The following is a 20,819-nucleotide window of genomic DNA, read 5'->3' as shown; positions in this document are numbered from 1 at the left end:
AAAGCTTCACGGCAGACTGCAAGACATCATGTGTTGTTTCCGTTTAGTTTGCACAGCGTGTTTGGCCCGTTGTGTTCCACTGATTTCAAAGCGTATTCTTTTCAGAGTGAGCGAGGGTCAGCATTGGTCGTCCAGAAAGTAGTCCGTCACAACTTTTTCCAATGACCTTTGTCGATAGCGCCTGATAAATTCAGGGCAGCAATGTTATTGAGAGCAGTATAGGAACTTATTAGCAGTTCTCCAAGGCTAACGTTATATCTTTGATAAATAAAAATAATAAAAAACTGCAGTAGAGTTATCTAGACATGATGAGCAGCTCATTTTATAGACACAAGATGCAACACCGCAGACCAATCCAAACTCATCTCTCGGTAGATCCAGCCCACTTATTATCTTAGCCTTATTATCTTGGTTTAGTCTCTGTGACTAAACCAACTGGGCTCGTAATTTAACAATTTTATTTGCATTTTCAGATGACATACAAGTTTGATATTAAGGCACATGAAAGTTCACATTATATTAAGGCTCCCCTGTGAAGTAGTGACGCGAAACATACCGGAATCGGGTCACATCCTACCCTCTGACGGTGGCTGAAACCCAGGCCATGGCGGAGTACATCCATGAGGCGCTCCAACAAGGTTGCATCTTCGAGGCCAAAAAGGATGGAGGGTTACGCCCATGTATTGATTACAGAGGACTCAATGAAATCACCAAGTACCATTACCCTCTCCAGTTGGTACCGGCAGCCATCGAACAGCTCCCCGGGGCCAGTTTGTTTTTTACCAAGATGGACCTGCGGAGTTCATACAATCTCATCCGCATCCGGGAGGGAGATGAATGGAAGACAGCTTAGCCAATGCTCCATCAGTGTTCCAGGCACTCGTCAATGAGGTGTTCCGGGACATGCTACTCGGCTACCTTGGAGGATCACATCGCTCACATCCGAGTAGGCCTGGAATGCCTCCTGGCTAACCAACTGTTTGTCAAGGCTGAGAAGTGCCAGTTTCATCAGGAGGCTCCTTGGCTACCAAATCAGCCCCCAAGGAGTGCAGATGGATGCCAAGAAGCTAGATGCAGTCAGGTCATGGCCAGTCCCAACCACCATAAAGGGGTTACAACGGTTTTTGGGGTTTGCCAACTTCTACCGAAGTTTCAACAGGAACTTCAGCTCCATCGCCTCACCTCTCTCCTCAAGGGTGGTCCCCATAGGTTGGTGTGGAGTCCAGCAGCTGACGAGGCCTTCAGCCTACTGAAAAGATGTTTCATCTCAGGCCATTGCTCAAACACCCAGATCCCACAATATATGATGGTGGACCCTTCAGAGGTGGGTGTGGGGGCAGTTCTGTCTCAACGACAAGGTAATCCACAGAAATTGTATCTGTGTGCGTATTACTCGAAGAAACTGCCCCCTGCAGAGATTGAGAGCTCCTGGCGGTGAAGTTGGTATTAGAGGAGTGGAGACGTTGGCTGGAGGACGCCAAGGACCCATTTGGAACCTGGAGTACATAGAGACAGTCAGGAAACAATGCGCTAAGCAAGGTGGGCCCTTTTCTTTACAAGATTTGACTTCACGCTGACCTATCGCCCAGGTTCAAAGAACACCAAAGCCGATGCCCTGTCCCGGCACTACGATTCGGGAGAGGGTCCTGTCCAGAATGCACCCATAATCCCTTCCTCTTGAGTCGTAGCCCCTGTGGTCTGGGACGTAGATGTGGACATCCGCCAGGCACTGGGGAGGGAGCCCGCACCCACTACCTCTGTTCCTGAGCGCATCTACCTTTTCCACGGGGATCAGCTGCCAACCTGGGCACACACAGCTGTCATTGCTGGACATCCAGGTATTTCTCACACTACCCAAACTATCTCCGAGAAATAATGGTGGCCTACCTTGGCGCAGGACGTTAGTCGCAATGTAAACTCCTGTTCTGTATGTGCTCAAACCAAGTCCCCCCCGGCACGCTCCAGCAGGGAAACTCCTTCCCCTTCCCGTGGCTCATCGTCCATGGTCTCATCTATGCATTGACTTTGTCATTGATCTCCCATCCGATGATTTCACCACCATTTTGGTGGTTGTGGATAGATTTTCTAAATCCTGTAGTTTCATTTCTTTCTCTGGTCTCCCTATTGCTCTCCAGGTCACCGAGGCACTATTCCAGCAGGTCTTCCGGCATGATGACCTTCCGGACGACATCGTCTCCCCATGGGCTCCGATTCACAGCACGGGTATGGAGAGCCTTTATAGAGAAGCTCAGGCTCACGGTCAGCCCACTTCCGGGTATAGGCCTCAGTCCAACTGGTACGTGGAGAGGATGAACCAGGAGCTGTAGAGGTTCCTGAGGAGTCATTGCCATGACCGGCAGGGAAAGTGAGCCCGATTCCTTCCATAGGCGGAGTATGCCCAGAATTTGTTACGTCACTCCGCCGGGCTGACTCCCTTCCAGTGTGTTCTGGGTTTTCAGCCAGCTCTGGCTCCGTGGACCCCGGGCCAGACCAACGCTCCTGCGGTTGATGAGTGGTTCAGGCGCGCAGAAGTGTGGCGCAAGGCTCACGTAAGACTCCAGTGTGCCGTCGACCGTCAGAAGGAGCAGGCAGACCGCCACTGCAGTGAGACTACCATGATCCATCCTGGGGATTGCGTCTGGCTCTCTACCAGGAACCTCCCACTCCGCCTGGCCTGCAAGAAGCTGAGCCCCCGTTTTGTGGGGCCTGTTTGAGGTTCTCCGGAGGGTCAACGAGGTGACGTATGTTACAGCTTCCCAGTGACTACCGTATCCCACATTCTTTTCATGTCTCCCTTCTCAGGCCGGTGGTTCCTGGTCCCCTGGCTGATGCTGTCACCCCACAATACCCTTCCACCCCCCTGGACATCAAGGGAGCACCCTCCTATGCCGTCAGATCCCTACTGGTCTCCCGACGCCGTGAGGGTCGGCTACAGTACCTGGTGGACTGGGAGGGGTATGGCCCAGAGGAGCGGTGTTAAGTTTTTGTGGATGACATTCTGTATCCCAACATCATCCATGATTTCCATCTTCGCTGCCTCTACTCCCACCCCTCCCCTCCGGTGTTCAACTTCGCAGGTTTACTAACCACCGGTCTGCTTCATTATTAAGCACACCTGGACTCCATGACCTCCCCTTTATCTGGCACTTCCTTAGGTTCCTTCCCCAGGCAGTGTTGTTTCTGTTGTTCATGTCTAGACGCTACTCCTACGTTGTATCATTATTTTTTATCTTAAACTTACCACCTGCTTCTCGACTCCCAGCATCTACATTACACCTGTCCTACCACCATCACACAATTAGTTGTTTACACAATCCCCCCCAAAATTTTTAGGCCTCCCGAGTGGCGCAGTGGTCTAAGGCAGTGCTAGCTGTGCCACTAGAGATTCTGGGTTCGAGTCCAGGCTCTATTTTAATTCGCAATCTGGGTCATGTGGGCATCATTTGAAAGCTTATTCCATTGCCAACATGCCTAGCTAAGTTATAAAACACAATCGTACTTCAGACAGATTGTAATTTTGGTGTGCATAGAATGGAGTCATGAGTGCATTCAAGTGCGTGTTCTGGAGCGAATTTTCTTCACAATATGACAAACAGGCTCATTTTGTTCAGGACAACCCTGTCCCAAGGTATAACACCTTGTCATCCTTGTAACTGTGGGTCAAACAGTGATCATAAACGTTGATATTGTAAATGAGAGAAGTTTCAAATATGGAAATGTGAAATGCAGATTTGGACTCCAGGGTGTGTGGTTTGCTTGTATGACATCAAAGCGGTATTTATTATAATCCTCAATGTCTCATCTTTCAGAACAGACTCGATTTACAGCATTTCCCTCACTCAGACAACTACAAATGTGCAAAAGTTGTCCAATTAGCGGGAGGAATGGGCGCATCATCTTGTAGCGCTCGGTGCGCAAGTTCAGCTGTTAGTCAAAACCCATACAGTGCTGTGAAGTGGAGAACCTGAGCTCTGATGTCATTTATAGCATTTTAATGTACAGCCACTTTATTCCAATTTAGGCGCTTAACAATGACAACATCTGCCATTTTCAACCCGTATACGGGATGACAGGGGCATTGTGGAAAGGGCTACCCTTTGTGTTAACTGAAAGTGAAAAAGTTTAAGTCAGTTCCATTTAGTTGTAGTTTTTTATTAGACATGTCACAAACAGCAGTTAGTCTGAAAAGTACATTCAAAATGTGCAGTTGACCATGCGTCAAAATCAAGATACCATTTCCTTTTTTGTAACAATCTATGTATTTTGTCGACAATTTACAAAATCAGCGATATTTCACTCGTTGAACCAACCACTCACCATCAAAACATACATACTTCAATGAGGAAATATTTTTTTTAATGTAGGCTGCTGTACATAATATGCACAGAGGCTTTTTTGCATTGTACCTTCCATCACCATAAACTTGAATGTAATACTATTTTCCAGTTCCATTTTCTCTCCAGTCCCAGTCCCGTTGAGATTAGCTTAGGTAAGGAGAGTGATTATAAAGTTGGAACAAAGGCTTTGCATCCCAAATGGCACACTAAATAGGGAATAGGGTGTTATTTGGGACATAACATGACTATTTCAGATGAATACTGGTTAAGACTGACTGCATCTCCATCTCTTTTCCCAGTAACTCCAGAACACGAGGGAAGAAGGGATGAGAGCAGGAAAGGGAGGAAGGTGGGGAAAAGAGGACATCTCCTTTCACTGAAAAGCCAACACTTTCACACTTATAATGAAGGCCTTTCACTAGCAGAGGCCTACCATACCAAGCACGTTAGACTAGACAATAACACACATCTGTTCTTTATCTGTACACATTAGGGAAGATCTTATGTGCATCCCAAATGGCAGGCACCCTATTTCCTATGTAGTGCACTCATTTTGACCAGGGCCTATGCATAGGGAATAGGAAGCCATTTAGGATGCAACCACAGTCTTCAGATATAGCAAGTTCATTTACTGTATTATCCCCCAAACACAGGTTTGTTTTGATGCTTCCCAAAACCAGTCATGTGACATACTGACTGACCACTGTTGATGATTGCACTAGGGTCAAAGGGTAGATCTGGAAGAAGGGGCGGGGCTCCAGTTCTAGCGAGGGAGGTAGGATAGGGAGGGTGACCTCTTCACGTCCAAAATCGCACCCTATTCCCTGTATATTGCCTTACTTTTGACTGGTCAAAGACTCTGGTCAAAAGTAGTGCATTATAAAGGGAAAATAGTGCTAAAATGCAGTTCCCAGATCGGATCGTGGTGAATGTTTTCATTATGAAGTAGGGGAAATACAGCTAATACACATGACTATGTCTCATCCAGTTGATCCAGGGTTCCCCTCCGAGAGACCCCATACATCATTTTGGGGTCTCGTCAGAGAGCCCCCATATTTAATATTGATTCTGTATCCATACCACTGAGGCTTTACATTGTACTTCACAAAATTCAGAGGTCAAGTCAACAGTCAATGTTCCACAACACTGAGATTATCCAGTTCATAGGTTCAGCTTATTATTATTCCAACACAAAGCAATGAGAGTAGTCTTTATACAGACGACCAAGCATGGTCTATATTCTACCACATGGTAGTAGGATATGGGCTTCCAATGACTTGACAGAGGGAGATCAGACCACCCAGCCACTCAGTTATTCAGTGGGTAGTTAGTTGTTTGAATGATCTGGATGGAGTTGTGCTTCCTGTGTTGTGATGTCATCAGAGAAAGCCGGAAGTCACTCCAGCGGTTTCTTTAACGCCACATCAATGTATCCCACAATCCTCTTCTTCTGTTTCACTCCAGTCCAAAACAATGTAAGTCTTATTCTTCCAAGCTCTTGTTGTATGTAGTATGTACTTAATACTGGCCATAGGAATCCAGTGTAGAACACAGTTATACCCTGTACACTCAAATCCACTGGATCACGTCACACACGGAGGGAGATCCATCCACGCCATTCACACTGCACTCCGTCCGTCGTCAATGCCTAGATCCAGCCAGCTCACCAACCAACAAACCAACCAACCAACCCTCTCCCCTGAAGCAACTGCACCGCCCTGCTACTCACAGCAGGAATGGCAACCAAAGTGAATGAAATCTGTATTTATTTACATCATACTCATCTCTCTCAAAATGTTAAGTGCAAAGTCATTCACTAGTTTCCTTTATTAATCTTATTATCAAATGAACAATAATTACATTTTTGTTTTTCTTTCTTTAAATTGCTGGGTCCACAGCAGCAATGTTTCAGTCCCAAAAATAAGCGTAATTGGGTGAGTCCGACCAGTCACCAGACCATCCTCTTCCACAGGAGTTTACCTCAGGTGTCGTTCTTAGGTGTTTATTGTCTACCTGCCGAATATGTTCTCATACTCCAGTAAGATGAGCTCAACAATCTGGTTCTGATAGACCATGTGAACAGCGATGTTTCCCGTCTCCGTCTCAGGTCTGAGCAGGGTGGGGCCGAAAACGATCGCTACGCTCTGGGTCGTCATACGGTTGGCCTCTCCATGATCAATCACCCTGGAGAGAGACAGGAAGGCGAGAGGAGGAAAGAGTGGGATACAGGGACGGACTGCGAGCAGAAATCTGCCAGGCAGTTCCAACACAAAGGCACATTTTTCCCTTGAGGCCCCCATTACTAGCCAAATAATGATCATTATGCGCAAAACCCCCAATTTAGACAGGCCCACTGTGCTAAAGATGGACCAGAACCATCTGGCATTTTCCCCAACTGCCCTATGGTCAGTCCGTTTTGGTGAAATAGGCATATCATTTAGAAAACACATTACAGGTGTTGGCTGGTCAACAAAGGGATCAGGTATACGCTGGAGACAAAACGTATATAACATTTATTAAGTAAGCTACTGCTAGTATTCAAAAAACATAAGATGCAAAATACAATGTTAAACAACGTCAGGTAATATCGCTGCTTTTAAATGGAAATCAAAATCCTTGCATACAGAAACGCTGCTCCACAGTAACATTATTCATTGGAAAACCCAATTAAATCCCCTTGTCTCATATACATAGGTAGCATCCCAAATGGCACCCTATTCCCCATATAGCGCACTACTTTTGACCAGAGCCCTGGTGAAAAGTAGAGCACTATGTAGGGAATAGGGTGTCATTTGGGATACACATCCATATAGACAAAATGTCACACAATACATTTCCTAGAAGAAACACCAGATCTAAAGGTATTGCATTATGGCAAACACAGGGCCATATAAATGCAAATAGTGCTTAGGCAAATGTCATTCTGAACATACTGTATGATATAGCCCCGAGCTCCAATGGGCTGAGAATCTACCCCGAACCCTACTTATAGGTCCCCTGGTCCTCTGTACCTCAGACACATCAATCTGAGAATAAGTCAACAAACTAAGATAGTAGTGAGGACTGACAGGCTACTGTAGGTTATTGACAGAAAAAGAGCAGACAAACAATAGAGTCCCAAGCAAAAGGGACAATATGTGGTAAATAAACATAATATATTATATTACCCAGAAGAAGACACTGTATGCTCAAACGTTGGTGCTTACCTATTCAATCCATGGGAGCATATGCAACTTCTTACATTTTTTTCAAGGGTAAATAGGTAAAAATCCTCTTAAACTAGCCTGATCTCTTTTTGTCTCGGCTTGATGTGAACAGCCAGTAATACACGCGTTAGCCACTCTAGCATGACGGTGAAACATTGTGTTTCATAAAGAAAGTATGCAAGTCCAAAATGCAAGACTTATTAAAGACCAAAAAGTGCAATAAAAAAATAAATATATATCAGTTTTACTTGAGGACCAAAATATTGGCTGCGGAACCATACAGGTTGCAAAATAGTTGGGAAGAGATTTTCGATGTGCCGATTCCGTGGCACATGGTTTATGAACGGATACGCAAACAACTCTTGATTCAAAACTTTTGATTTGAAAAAAATAATTATACAAAATTCTTGCCACAAACAGAATGTTATGTATATGGGGCATATAACCATCTCAGCTCTGCAGATTTTGCGACAAGTAGACAGAATCACTAGATCACTTATTTTGGTATTGCTCCTGAGAGTAGCTGAGTGGTGGGTTTAAAAGCTCATGTTCTATAATAGTTAGTACTTATACATTGTGTTTTCAGTCATATCTACAGTTGAAGTCGGAAGTTCACATACACCTTAGCCAAATACATTTAAACTCAGTTTCACAATTCCTGACATTTAATCCTAGTAAAAATTCCCTGTCTTAGGTCAGTTAGGATCACCACTTTATTTTAAGGATGTGAAATGTCAGATTAATAGTAGAATTATTTCTTTCAGGTGGGTCAGAAGTTTACATACACTCAATTAGTATTTGGTAGCATTGCCTTTAAATTGTTTAACTTGGGTCAAACGTTTCAGCTAGCCTTCCACAAGCTTCCCACAATAAGTTGGGTGAATTTTGGCCCATTCCTCCTGACTGATGTCTTGAGATGTTGCTTCAATATATGAACATAATCTTCCTACCTCATGATGCCATCTATTTTGTGAAGTGCACCAGTCCCTCCTGCAGCAAAGCACCCCCACAACATGATGCTGCCACCCGTGCTTCACGGATGGGATGGTGTTCTTCGGCTTGCAAGCCTCCCCCTTTTCCCTCCAATCATAATGATGGTCATTATGGCCAAACAGTTCTATTCTTGTTTCATTAGACCAGAGGACATTTCTCCAAAAAGTATGATCTTTGTCCCCATGTGCAGTTGCAAACCGTAGTATGGCTTTTTTTAATGGCGGTTTTGGAGCAGTGGCTTCTTCCTTGCTGAGCGGCCTTTCAGGTTATGTCGATATAGGACTCGTTTTACTGTGGATGTAAATACTTTTGTACCTGTTTCCTCCAGCATCTTCACAAGGTCCTTTGCTGTTGTTCTGGGATTGATTTGTACTTTTTGCACCAAAGTACATTCTTCTCTAGGAGACAGAATGCGTCTCCTTCCTGAGCGGTATGACGGCTGCGTGCTCCCATGGTGTTTATACTTGCGTACTATTGTTTGTACAGATGAACGTGGTACCTTAAGGCTTTTGGAAATTGCTCCCAATGATGAACCAGACTTGTGAAGGTCTACAATTTATTTTCTGAGGTCTTGGCTGATTTATTTTAATATTCCCATGATGTCAAGCAAAGAGGCACTGAGTTTGAAGGTAGGCCTTAAAATACATCCACAGGTACACCTCCAATTGACTCGAATGATGTCAATTAGGCGACTTCAACTGTGTATAAAAAGATCAAATTACTTTATAAGTGTAAAAATAAATAAAATAAAATCCCATGTATGTAAAATGTGTGTAGAATGTACAAAACAAAGTTTATTTTTGTCCTCTGAAAAGAGAGGGGGGAAAAGAGAGGGCAGATGGGCAAAAAAACTATTTTTAAAAACGATGAATATTTCCCCCGTTTTCTTTCTCCCTCCTTCTCGTCTCTAGTTTAGGAGGAAATCAAAGCCTTTGCAGCTTGAATGGAGAATGCTTTATGTACGAACCGGTCACAGGGGGACATGAGTGTATTACCGACTGTGCACGTCAAGCCCAGACAATAGTGGAGATCCATAAAGCCCGCTAGCGGCTTCCCAGGCTACTCTTAAACAGACTAGCACAATGAATTATGAGCTGGGTCTTGTCATCCATCAGAGAGTATTTACTTTAGCTTAGCAGAAATGTAGGATGCTTTTTGCTTACCTTCTGAGATGCTTGAAGAGGCATTGCATTGTGTCGTGATTCGGTTTTGGCAAATGCTTGATTAAGTCTTTTATCAAATTCACTCGCTGCTTGTAGTCTGAGCATTCTGGAACAGAGGGAAAAATGTAAAACCATTAGTTTCATTGCATATGTAGAAACACAGCATGTACATGATCCTGATTAGGGTTGCAAATGAAGGGTATATTACAGGAAACTTTCTAAGTTTACCAGTAAACTATTAGAATGTTCGTAACTTTCAAGGATTTTATGTAATTTATCCCAAGCCATCTAGTGGCCCTTTTGGGTACTTCAGATTATCACAAGTGTCTATAATTATCCCTGGCCCACTTTGTGGCCTTATCACATGTAAAATATCTAAAATAATCAAACAAGATTATTTTCAAATAAAAAATAGAATGACAAAGCTGTAAAAAATTATCCTAAATATAAACCATCAATTTAGTGAATACCTTCTGTGCTTAATATGAGGGTTTCAGCATTAAATAGCTTTTATTTAATGTCAATTTGTCTTTGTTGTAAATGTTTCGGGGCCAAACTAGTGGCAGTTGTAAAAAAAAAAGTAAATAGTTGGAAGAGTTAATTGAAAATAATTCCATTGTTGATTATATGCTTTTTTCATTAATTAGACTATTTTCTCTTGAACCATATGGTTTATCCAATAGAAACTCATGGACAATATATATAAAGATATAAAAAATGAATATTATACTGTATATGAATACATCAAATGACCAAAGTTACCATAGATTACCATAAATTACCAAAATTATAGAAGATTCCGGTAACTTTGGTAAATTACCATAGTTTTGCAACCCTAATCCTTAATCCTAATTCATTTTTGTGAATTTAAATGATAAGGGTGCCATCTTGTGGATACATTTAAAATAGCACACATTTGGAATCACCAAACCAAGTGGTAAAGCATATGAAGTCAATTATGTCTTAATAGGCATCGTCTTTAAGCAAACCATCAAACCTTGATTTTACCGTTATAAATAGTGGCTCAGTAGACAGACATATAATGTATACGTTATAGAATTAGGAATTAGAATAGGAATTCGTAATTTAATAGGATCTCTATGGTATATGTGTTGTACAGTACAGTGTTTGTTATACAGCAAAGTGAAGTCTAACAGTGTAGTCAAGTGTGTTACTACTCACTGATGGCGTTGATAAAATCGTTGAAAGAGTCGTAGGTGAAAAGGGGCTCAGGCAGCTCTCTGAATAACATCTTCAGGGCTCCTGTAGTCACGTGGATATCTTCCCACTTACTGTCATCCAGCTCTACCTTCTCATCTGGAACACACAAACAAACAAGGCTTGCTCTTTTAGTACTGTTCCATGGACAATTCCACTGGTTCCAAAAGAAAACAAAAAACTATTTTTGACCTACCGTGATTGACAGCAAAGCGCAGCTTCTGTATCACGGCTAGGTTCCCACTCACTCTGTATATCCCATCTATACTCAGACCTGCAGAAGAGAGGACATGGTCAGAGACACAAAGACAAGAGGACAGAGACATAGAGGAGGGGGAAAGAGAAAGATACAGAGACAGCATTATAACTCATTCAGTACACATAATGGAAACAAAATGGCTCATTTTAAAAGGCAGAAAGAGGGAACAGAAACACAGAGGTCATACCTGTGTTTTCCACGTGGTCGATGCACATGGTGACAAAAGTGGGCACCGAAGTGTTCTCCCTCTGACACAGGCTGCTGAGGCTGCAGCCAAACACCTGGTCTGTGGCGCAACACAAAGCAAGAGAAGTATATTTTAAATAACAAATAAAGAGATAGACAGGCATGTCAAATGTCACCTTTATAGGAACTGGCTTGCAGTGAGGCCATCCGTACCTTTAATGTAGCCCTTGTCTCTGACGGCCTGGTAGGTGGGTCGGCGAGTCAGGAACTTCTTCAGCTTTACTCTGGTCTTCTTCTGGTCCGAGGAGTCCATACTCACAGATGTCTTCATCGCTGAAAGCATATGGAGGAAAATGACTAAACAGGTACTAAGAGGGCATTTGGTGACAAAACCTTTTTAGATCACTAACACGCAAACTACGCAAACATTCTCACATGTAATTCAGATTTAGTCTAGTCTTTGTCATTTTGACTAAAATATCATTAAGTCGTAGTCACATTTTTTTGTCATTTCAATAATGATTTAGTCTAGATATTTTCAAAATAATAAAAAACAGTGGGCCATTTTAGTTAACTAAATGTCCTTTCATTTCAGTCCCAGTTCAGTCACATCACATTTGTATTGCCTCATTAACCTATAGTAAACATAAATCACTGACTTCCATGTGCACAAACATACATAGCCTGGTCCTACCAACATATGTTTCTATTCTCTTCCCAAAAGCAGAAAAATGTAAAACATACAGTATCAGTCAAAAGTTTAGACACCCGCTTATTCAAGGGTTTTTATTTATTTCACAATTTTCTACATTTTGGAATTATAATGAAGAGTTCAAAACTATGAAATAACACATAAGGAATCATGTAGTAACCAAAAAAGTGTTAAATCAAAATATATTTTAGATTCTTCAAAGTAGCCACCCTTTGCCTTGATGACAGTTTTGCACACTCATGGCATCCTCTCAGCCAGCTTCACCTGGAATGGTTTTCCAACAGTCTTGAAGGAGTTCCCACATATGCTGAGCACTTGTTGGCTGCTTTCCCTTCACTCTGCGGTCCAACTCATCCCAAACCATCTCAACTGGGTTGAGGTCGGGTGATTGTGGAGGCCAGGTCATTAGATGCAGCAGTCCATCACTCTTCTTCTTGGTCAAATTACACAGCCTGGAGGTGTGTTGGGTCATTGTCATGTTGAAAAACAAATGATAGTCCCACTAAAAGCAAACCAGATGGGATGGCGTATCGCTGCAGAATGCTGTGGTAGCCATGCTGGTTAAGTGTGCCTTGAATTCTAAATAAATCACTGACAGTGTCACAAGCAAAGCACCCCCACACCATCACACCTCCTCCATGCTTCATGGTGGGAACCTCACATGCAGAGATAATCTGTACGCCTACTCTGCGTCTCACAAAGACATGGCGGTTGGAACCAAAAATCTTATATTTGGACTCATCAGACGGAAGGACAGATTTCCACTGGTCTAATGTCCATTGCTCTAACGTCCAAGTCCCCTCTTCTTATTGGTGTCCTTTAGTAGTGGTTTCTTTGCCGATGAAGTGGTTTAATTTGACGATGAAGGCCTAATTCACACAGTCTCCTCTGAACAGTTGATGTTGAGATGTGTCTGTTACTTGAACTCTGAAGAATTTATTTGGGCTGCAATTTCTGAGGCTGGTAACTCTAATGAACTTATCTACTGCAGCAGAGGTAACTTTGGGTCTTCCTTTCCTGTGGCGGTCCTCATGAGAGCCAGTTTCATCATAGCGCTTGATGGTTTTTGCCACTGCACTTGAAGAAACTTTAAAAGTTCTTGAAATGTTCCATATTGACTGATCATCATGTCTTAAAGTAATGATGGATTGTCGTTCTATTTGCTTATTTGAGCGGCTCCTGCCATAATATGTACTTGTTCTTTTACCAAATAGGGCTATCTTCTGTATACCACCCCTACCTTGTCACAACACAACTGATTGGTTCAAACACATTAAGGAAATAAATTACACAAATTAACTTTTATCAAGGCACACTTGTTAATTGAAATGTATTCCAGGTGACTACCTCATAGAGCTGGTTGAGAGAATACCAAAAGTGTGCAAAGCTGTAATCAAGGCAAAGGTTGGCTACTTTGAAGAATCTCAAACATATCGTTTGATTTGTTTAACACTTTTTTGGTTACTCCATGATTCCAGATGTGTTATTTCATAGTTTTGATAAATAAAAACCGTGGAATGAGTAGGTGTGTCCACACTTTTGACTGGTACTGTATATAAGAATACTATATAATAATTATTTGTCCATGCAAATTCCTAATTCAGCCTACACAGATATTGCACATTACATACAAAACAAAACAGACACACACAATCAGAGAGAGAGACTAGATGGTGCCGCAAAGTATTGGCAAAGTAGTATGGGTTGCACCTCCATTACTTGGTCACGTCATTGCCATTGTTATCAACGTTCCACAGACGCCGGAGCCACATTAATGTCCAAAAGTAGAACAGGGGCTAATGACTGTTTCGCCCAGTGATGTAGTTGAGTCACTGAACCTTGATTCCCCTGCGCTCGAGTCCAAGTCAGAATCACCAATGCTCAAGTCACGAATCGAGTCACGAGTCCCAATTTCTAAAGTCCGTGTCCCAGTGCTTGAGTCCTGGTCCAAGTGCTCAAGTCTGATCCACATTAAACTCAAAATAAAGTTATTTACCCAGATATAGCATAGTGGCAAGAGGAATTTAGTCAATAAATGTTTTGCTCTCTCTTTTCCTTAGTTTCTGTGCCACCAAATGTTTGCATATAGGCTACTGGTAATGTTACCATGGCCACATTCAGTTAAAAAAACATTCTTGAACGTTGCAGATAGGAATTCCATGAACAGAGCCAACATTATTCCTTATTCAACGTATCAGAGTTTGTTCTACATAGCCTATTTCTTTCTGAACATTCCAGAATGTTGCAGCCAGCTGAACGCGCCCCAGGTTGTTAGCTTTCGGTAGCTAATGAGGTAACATGACTGAACAAGGTGTAGCCTAAACAATGGTTAACGGTCAGGTCCGCAAGTAGCCTAGTTTTAGAACGGCCTGTGATATGCTTTATGAATGTAAAATCCGCCAATGCACGATAGAAGAAAAAAAACCTTAGCGCCATGGGTCATGTCTTTGCAACGATAGCCTAAGGGCTAGAATCAAGCCATTTTCAGTGAGGAAAAGAGGGAGAAGTGGGAATTGAAGTGGGAGGGTTGAGTGAGACTACAAATTCAAAGACAGCCTACTTTTCCAGAGCCTAATCATGGGAGAGAAAAACATAGCTAGACTGTTGTTTTACTATTAAACTCAAATGCTGCTATTGTTTTTCATTTTGTTAAGCAGCTTGTGTTTCTTAACCAGGCACAGGGTAGCTAACTAGGAGGCTGGTAGTGACTGGTTAGCTACAGGGAAGCAAGAGAGTTGCCTGTGCAATGTGTATAATCCGAGGCGGAGCCGGTCTGCCCACACTCATCGGTTGCTCCCCCGCAACTCACCAGCTATAACCTTTCCTTCCCAATGCTGAACAGAATTGCGCTGCACATCTATGCTGCTAATATTAATTGTGCTTATCATTGAAAAGCTCTCAATCTCTCTAAAAACTATTGTCCGGTCCATTTAGTAGTCAGAGGTAAATGTCTCATCTCGTTTTAGTCAACTGAAATGAAAATACATTTTTGTTTGGTTATAGTTCTTCCTGGGTCTAATTATGAATATTTCATTCACTTTTTGTTGACAAAACTAACACTGACGCACGCGTGAGCGCGACACACACACACAGTGTATTTAGTCAAGGAACCTCTGTTTTTCTTGGAGTCTCTGTGGTCTTTCTCCTTGTCTTGTTTTTCTGCACCGGGGGACTCAGGCATGTCCTCATCTAAGGCTTCATCTGACTCCCATGCCTGTCCACATACACAAACACCACAAGTTATTCAAATCAGCCTGGATCACCTCTGCCGTGAAAGGGAGTGGTACTGAACAGATTACAGATAAATGCATACATTTCAGAAGCCTCTCGTTGTGGATGTTGACAAACCTAACTTGTACTTTACAGAGGTGTGGTACCGTAACTACTATGTTGAGAACTGAGAAGATAGATAGGCTGAGAAGAGCGGTCCACTCACATGTGTACTGATGGTGTCCGTCAGGACTCGGTACCAGTCGTTGATGACGCTGTCGATCTCTGATTGGATCAGCAGCTCCGTCCCCTGACGGGTCTTCAGCTCAATGACGTGCTTCTTGCTGGACTTATCCTTCGAGGCCCAATCAACTGACCCCCCTCTGAGATCCACAGTGAATTCCGGCTTCGACTGGTTACCGCCAAACTTCTACAAGGAAATCAACATTCAGACAATCAATCAGATAAGAGCTGGTTTTCCAGCTCAAGGATAGTAATAGTGGTAAATCTTTCATGAGTACTTTTCCCACCGTTATTATTACAAGTTGCATTAAAAACAACAAAAGCAGTGTTAGGTTACAAGTTACTGTGTTATAGTTATACATGAGTTATTAAGTGCTAGGTTTACTTGAAGATAAACACAGATTATCATATTCACACCACTGTGTTACAAGCTGGATATTTAGTACTGTATTATTATGAAGTTAAATTGTTACCACATTTTTTAAAGCACTGTATTATTGTACGCATTTTTACACCACCTTTATCTAAGGAACAGCTCCTCTATTTTCTTTTTCATATATTGTTTTAAAAATAGAAACTCAATCATGTATTGTTCATTCTTTGGAACACTCTTTTCGTTTTTACAAACATCCCCTCTCAGGCAAACTGGGGAAACCAATCAAGACGATTCAATCTTCATATCATGATATCAGGAAAAATAATCCAGAGGGAGCGCATGCCTGAAACTCAAAGTTCCCTCCCAACCCCTTGGTGACCCAATCAGATGAGGTTATGGGCAGCAGGCAGGGGATAGGACAATGTGAGCATGATGGAGAGGCAGAGGGACAAATGGGAGACATGCACAGGGACAGAGGAGACATACAGTGGCAGCCTTGGAACGCTCATGGACAGAGTGGTCATAGGAGACAGCTGGGCGAGGCTTGACCGAACGCTTCCAGTTGGCCAGCAGAGTGAGCAGCAGCTCAGGGATGGAGCCACTACGGTAGTAGGACTTTGGACGAGGAGAGGAAAGAGGAGAGGAGGAAGGAGAAGTAAGAGGGAGGGAAGGATGGCAAATGAGAAATAAAGAGTCACGGACTGATGAAAGAGAAAACAGGAAGAGGTATGGTGTACTACTACTAAATGGAGATAGACAGCCAGCCAGGTAGTTCTTAGGCACTACCACCCTCCTTCTGAGGTAAAAAGAATCCTGCAGGTTATTGGAAAAGTAGGGGAGGCAATTAGCTCAAATGTATTTATTTTTTAATCCAAAAATGTACTTCAACTGTACAAACTCTGCCACATTCTGTCACCCAAGATGGTTCTTAGTACGTACCCAGCTGGTCCCACTTCCCTGTCCTTTAGTGAAGAGTAGCGAGGAGCCCTGTAGCACCGTCCATGACGACGTCCAGTTCTTTCTGTTTGAACCATTTCACAACACAACCATTTATCAACCACTTCACAACACAACCATTTATCAACCATCAGTCTGTCCATTATTTCAACAAAGAATCAATAAAAAAAATATATATTTATTGTTTTGTTTGTATGGTTCTGTATTATCCTCCAATTTCCTCATAAGAGAATGATAACATTTTCTAATCTAACCTACAAGATCTTTTTAATGTATCTTCTCTACCTGACTTTTTTGCCATTCTCAGTTATTTTGGTGACGTTGAGGACTCCACACTTCTCAGAGGGCTGTAGAGAGAAAGAGACAGGAGACAAACACAGTCAGACCCAGGTAGTACAAACACACCACACATACTGCAAAAAAAAGTGAAATCTAAGCAAGTCTAAATATCGTATTTTATATTAATTCACTTAAAATGTTGTTTTTTTCGTACCAAGCTAATTTATCTAATGTCATTGGCAGATCATTTTGCTTATTTTAACATAACAAATATTTAATAAAAGTAATTTCTTATTTCAAGATATTTTTTGTCTTAAGGTAAAATATCTTGAAATAAGAATAAAATAAACGTATTAAGATTTTTTTGTAGGTAAATACATATAGATTTTTATTTATTTAACTAGGCAAGTCAGTTAGAATTTAAGAACAAACTCTTGTTAATAATGACGGCCTACAACGGCCAAACCCAGACAACGCTGGGTCAATTTGGCGCCGCTCAATCAAGGCCGGATGTAATACAGCCTGGATTCGAACCAGGCTTGTGACACCTCTTGCACTGAAATGTAGTGTCTTATACCGCTGCGCCACCCGGGAGCCAAAATCTGCCAATGACGTTACATAATTTAGCTTGGTTTAAAAAAAAAAAGACATATAAACACACACATACAAATTATAATAATAATAATCTTAAGTGAATTATCACTCAATATGAGATATTTTTTTAGGCTTACTTACATTTCAGTTTTTGCAGTGCGCAAACACACACACACACACACGGGAGAGGGAAAACAGCCAGCGGCGGGTGAGATACAGAAAAAGAATAACAATATAATAAGGCTCGTGCCTTGAGCACACACTAACACAAACATACACTGAGTGTACAAAACATTAGGAACACCTTCCTCATATTGAGTTACAGCCCCTTTTGTCATCAGAACATCCTCAATTCGTTGGGGCATGGACTCTACAAGGTGTCGATAGCGTTCCACAGTTGTGTCAAGTTAGCTGGATGTCCTTTAGGTAGTGGACCACTCTTGATACACAAGGAAAACTGTTGAGCGTGAAAAACCCAGCTGCGTTGCCGTTCTTGGCACACTCAAACCGGTGCACCTGGCACCTACTACCATACCCAATTCAAAAGGCACTTCAATCTTTTGTCTTGCCCATTCACCCTCTGAATGGCACACATACACAATCCATGTCTCAATTGTCTTTAACCTGTCTCCTACCCTTCATCTACACTGATTGAAGTGGATTTAACAAGTGACATCAATAAAAGGACACCTGGTCAGTCTATGTCATGGAAAGAGTGGGTGTTCCTAATGTTTTGTACATTCAGTGTATGTACTCGCACACACAAAAAGTGCTAGAGGAAATGGGGTAGGGAAAGGGGTGACAGACGTCGTTCCTTCTACCGGCAGTAGAGAGTGGTATGACACAGACACAGACTACTGATTCAAACAGTCTGTGATCAGTGGTCCCACAAGGTGAAAGACATTACCCTAACAGAGAAACATTCACCATAAACTAAACTATTGGACAGTAGAATGGACATTGGCTATGGTAGCAGATAGGAGAAACAGAAAGGACACATGCAGGAGAGAAAGAAAGATAGATGCAGATGATAGAGGATGATGGGTAAAAGCAATGCATAGTGAGAGAGGCGATGGATGTTGCATGTTGTGGAGCGAAAGCTTGGGAATACTGACGATTGAGGGGTGCTTGGGAGATGAGGGGCAGGAGTCAAAGTCAGGAGAACTCGGCTTGGGGACTGTAGGCCCACACTCCTACACAATGATACAGACACAATGATAAAGAACAAGGTCAACATGATGATGATGGAAACTAGAGAAGATAAGCGGAAGATTAGGGTTAGATTTATGGTTAGTTAGTCAGGAAGAGAAAATTAATCAAGGATCTGGAGCAGAAATCCTTCATAGTACTTGGGTACTTAATGCAGGGTATCTGACTTCAAATTGCCAATACAACTACTGTTGGTTATTGTGAAGTGCTCATGTCAACTAATAAGTAAAGAGGTGTGTTTGTTTAAAGGCTTTGTTGCACTTTCACATAATAGTCCAAGTTATTCTCTGAAATATTTGGTTTGACACACACAGACAGAGAACAACAGAGCACATTTGATTGAGTAAGGGAAATTTAATTTTGTGAGAACCTCATACTCTGCATTTCTGGTTTAAATCAGCAATGGGTAGGTATCTGATCGTTTACGCTCTGGATTGGTGGAGGCGGGGTAAGGGGGGAGGCGTGAGAGCGGGGGATACTGACTTTACTGCGGAAAAGAGAGAGTGACAAACTCTCCCCATGTGATGGCCAGAGCCAAAGTGCCTGAGTTTTTTTTAAAGAGAACTGTAACAGAAATAAGTTCAAATACTACGGCTGCATCTGATTCACTTATCCAGGTACAATTGAATCAACGGACTAGTCCCAAAGACAATGCTTTAAACGCATGGTTTAGCCCACATCGCGTGTGACAGGGATTTGTCAATGAGAGGAGTAGCTAGTGGATTACCTCGTATGACTCTTATCCTCTTCACGCCCACACAGAATTAATATAACTCACTGAGACCCAAGCAAGACCAAGAGCATGCAAAGGGACAACATACTGGCCAGACTGACCACCTGCTGTACTGACCAGACAAACAACTGACCAGATGGCTAAGATAGGGTTCAAGAACACTCTTACAGAGCAGCGTCAAACTTATTTACAGCATCAAAACAAGTGGTAACTGGTGACAACCAGGGATGGTGTCACTTACATTCAATTCGGTCAATTAATTGAAAAGCATTGGAATTTCAGTTTACTTCTGTAATTGACTAAATTAAAATGGAATTGACCCGAACCCTAGTGTTGACAGGAGTAAACAGAGTTGCCAATATAACTGGAGGATATGATATGTAGGATACACACAGAGAGAGCATGTGGTCTTACAGTACCTTGTCGTTGAGGTCTAGTACGTAGGTGCTGTGTCTCCACTTGGTCAGGACAATGGGGTCTGACTGTTTCCTCTCCAGGCTACGACTCTTGGGGGGATCGCCTGGCTGAGGGGACACATTGTACTGGATGGAGGGAGGGAGCAAGGGAGTGAGAGGGAGGGTGAGAGAACGGGAGTGAGAAAAAGAGAGCAAAGGGGAGGGCAGTGAAGAAAGTCAGAGGGGAGAGAGAAAGAGGGTGGGCGAGGGGGACAGAAAGAGGTCCAGGTTTAACTCGTTATCCACTGATAACAACTCCAGCAGAGTAAAGGTCCTAGAAGAGGCGTGGCTTGGCATGTATCCAGTATCTGTTATTCATACCGCTCCTTTGATGGCCCAGCGTATCATCAGTCACCCATCAGTAGGACCCCTTTCAGAGAGACGGAGCCCCCCACTGGTGTCTTCTTCCAGGGTTGCTAAAGGATACCACCACACCCAGCCTATCTACGTGTATGTCTGCCTGCATCCCTGCGTGTGTCCGCTCAGCCCGCCGGTTGGCCAGCCAAATGAAAGCTAATGCCTATTCTCTACCCGTCTGATCTCCGCTTAACCAACAAGATTACAGGAGAGAAACTAGCCACTAAGTCACTTTCAGGTACATTAGGGCACAAACTCCAGACCAGTTAAGGTGAAAAGACAAAGACGGATGATTAGATCGCAGAGGAGGAAATAGACTGACGCACCAAGAA

At 42.7% G+C, this 20,819-nt stretch overlaps 1 protein-coding gene across 3 annotated transcripts in view; it reads right to left on the bottom strand.

The window, feature by feature from the left end:
- Positions 1 to 4,136: 4,136 nt before the first annotated feature.
- LOC129859463 (rho GTPase-activating protein 12-like) overlaps positions 4,137 to 20,819 on the bottom strand; it is a 90,478-nt gene continuing 73,795 nt past the window's right edge. Inside the window, exons 6-18 of one of the 3 annotated variants that reach the window (XM_055929282.1) lie at positions 20,095 to 20,217; positions 18,849 to 18,926; positions 17,146 to 17,207; positions 16,843 to 16,924; positions 16,390 to 16,518; positions 15,511 to 15,714; positions 15,186 to 15,288; positions 11,576 to 11,695; positions 11,364 to 11,462; positions 11,114 to 11,191; positions 10,882 to 11,016; positions 9,700 to 9,805; positions 4,137 to 6,521 (exon numbers count right to left, since the gene is read on the bottom strand). In XM_055929282.1, the coding sequence (XP_055785257.1) occupies positions 6,347 to 6,521; positions 9,700 to 9,805; positions 10,882 to 11,016; positions 11,114 to 11,191; positions 11,364 to 11,462; positions 11,576 to 11,695; positions 15,186 to 15,288; positions 15,511 to 15,714; positions 16,390 to 16,518; positions 16,843 to 16,924; positions 17,146 to 17,207; positions 18,849 to 18,926; positions 20,095 to 20,217 (1,494 nt within the window). In that variant the 3' untranslated portion in view covers positions 4,137 to 6,346. The remainder of the gene's footprint in view (positions 6,522 to 9,699; positions 9,806 to 10,881; positions 11,017 to 11,113; positions 11,192 to 11,363; positions 11,463 to 11,575; positions 11,696 to 15,185; positions 15,289 to 15,510; positions 15,715 to 16,389; positions 16,519 to 16,842; positions 16,925 to 17,145; positions 17,208 to 18,848; positions 18,927 to 20,094; positions 20,218 to 20,819) is intronic. The other 2 variants (XM_055929283.1, XM_055929284.1) reach the window with 2 other exon arrangements.

This window comes from Salvelinus fontinalis, chromosome 7 (assembly GCF_029448725.1).
Source record: "Salvelinus fontinalis isolate EN_2023a chromosome 7, ASM2944872v1, whole genome shotgun sequence".
NCBI classification, from domain to species: domain Eukaryota; kingdom Metazoa; phylum Chordata; class Actinopteri; order Salmoniformes; family Salmonidae; genus Salvelinus; species Salvelinus fontinalis.
This window is presented reverse-complemented; position numbering and strand designations above follow the sequence as displayed.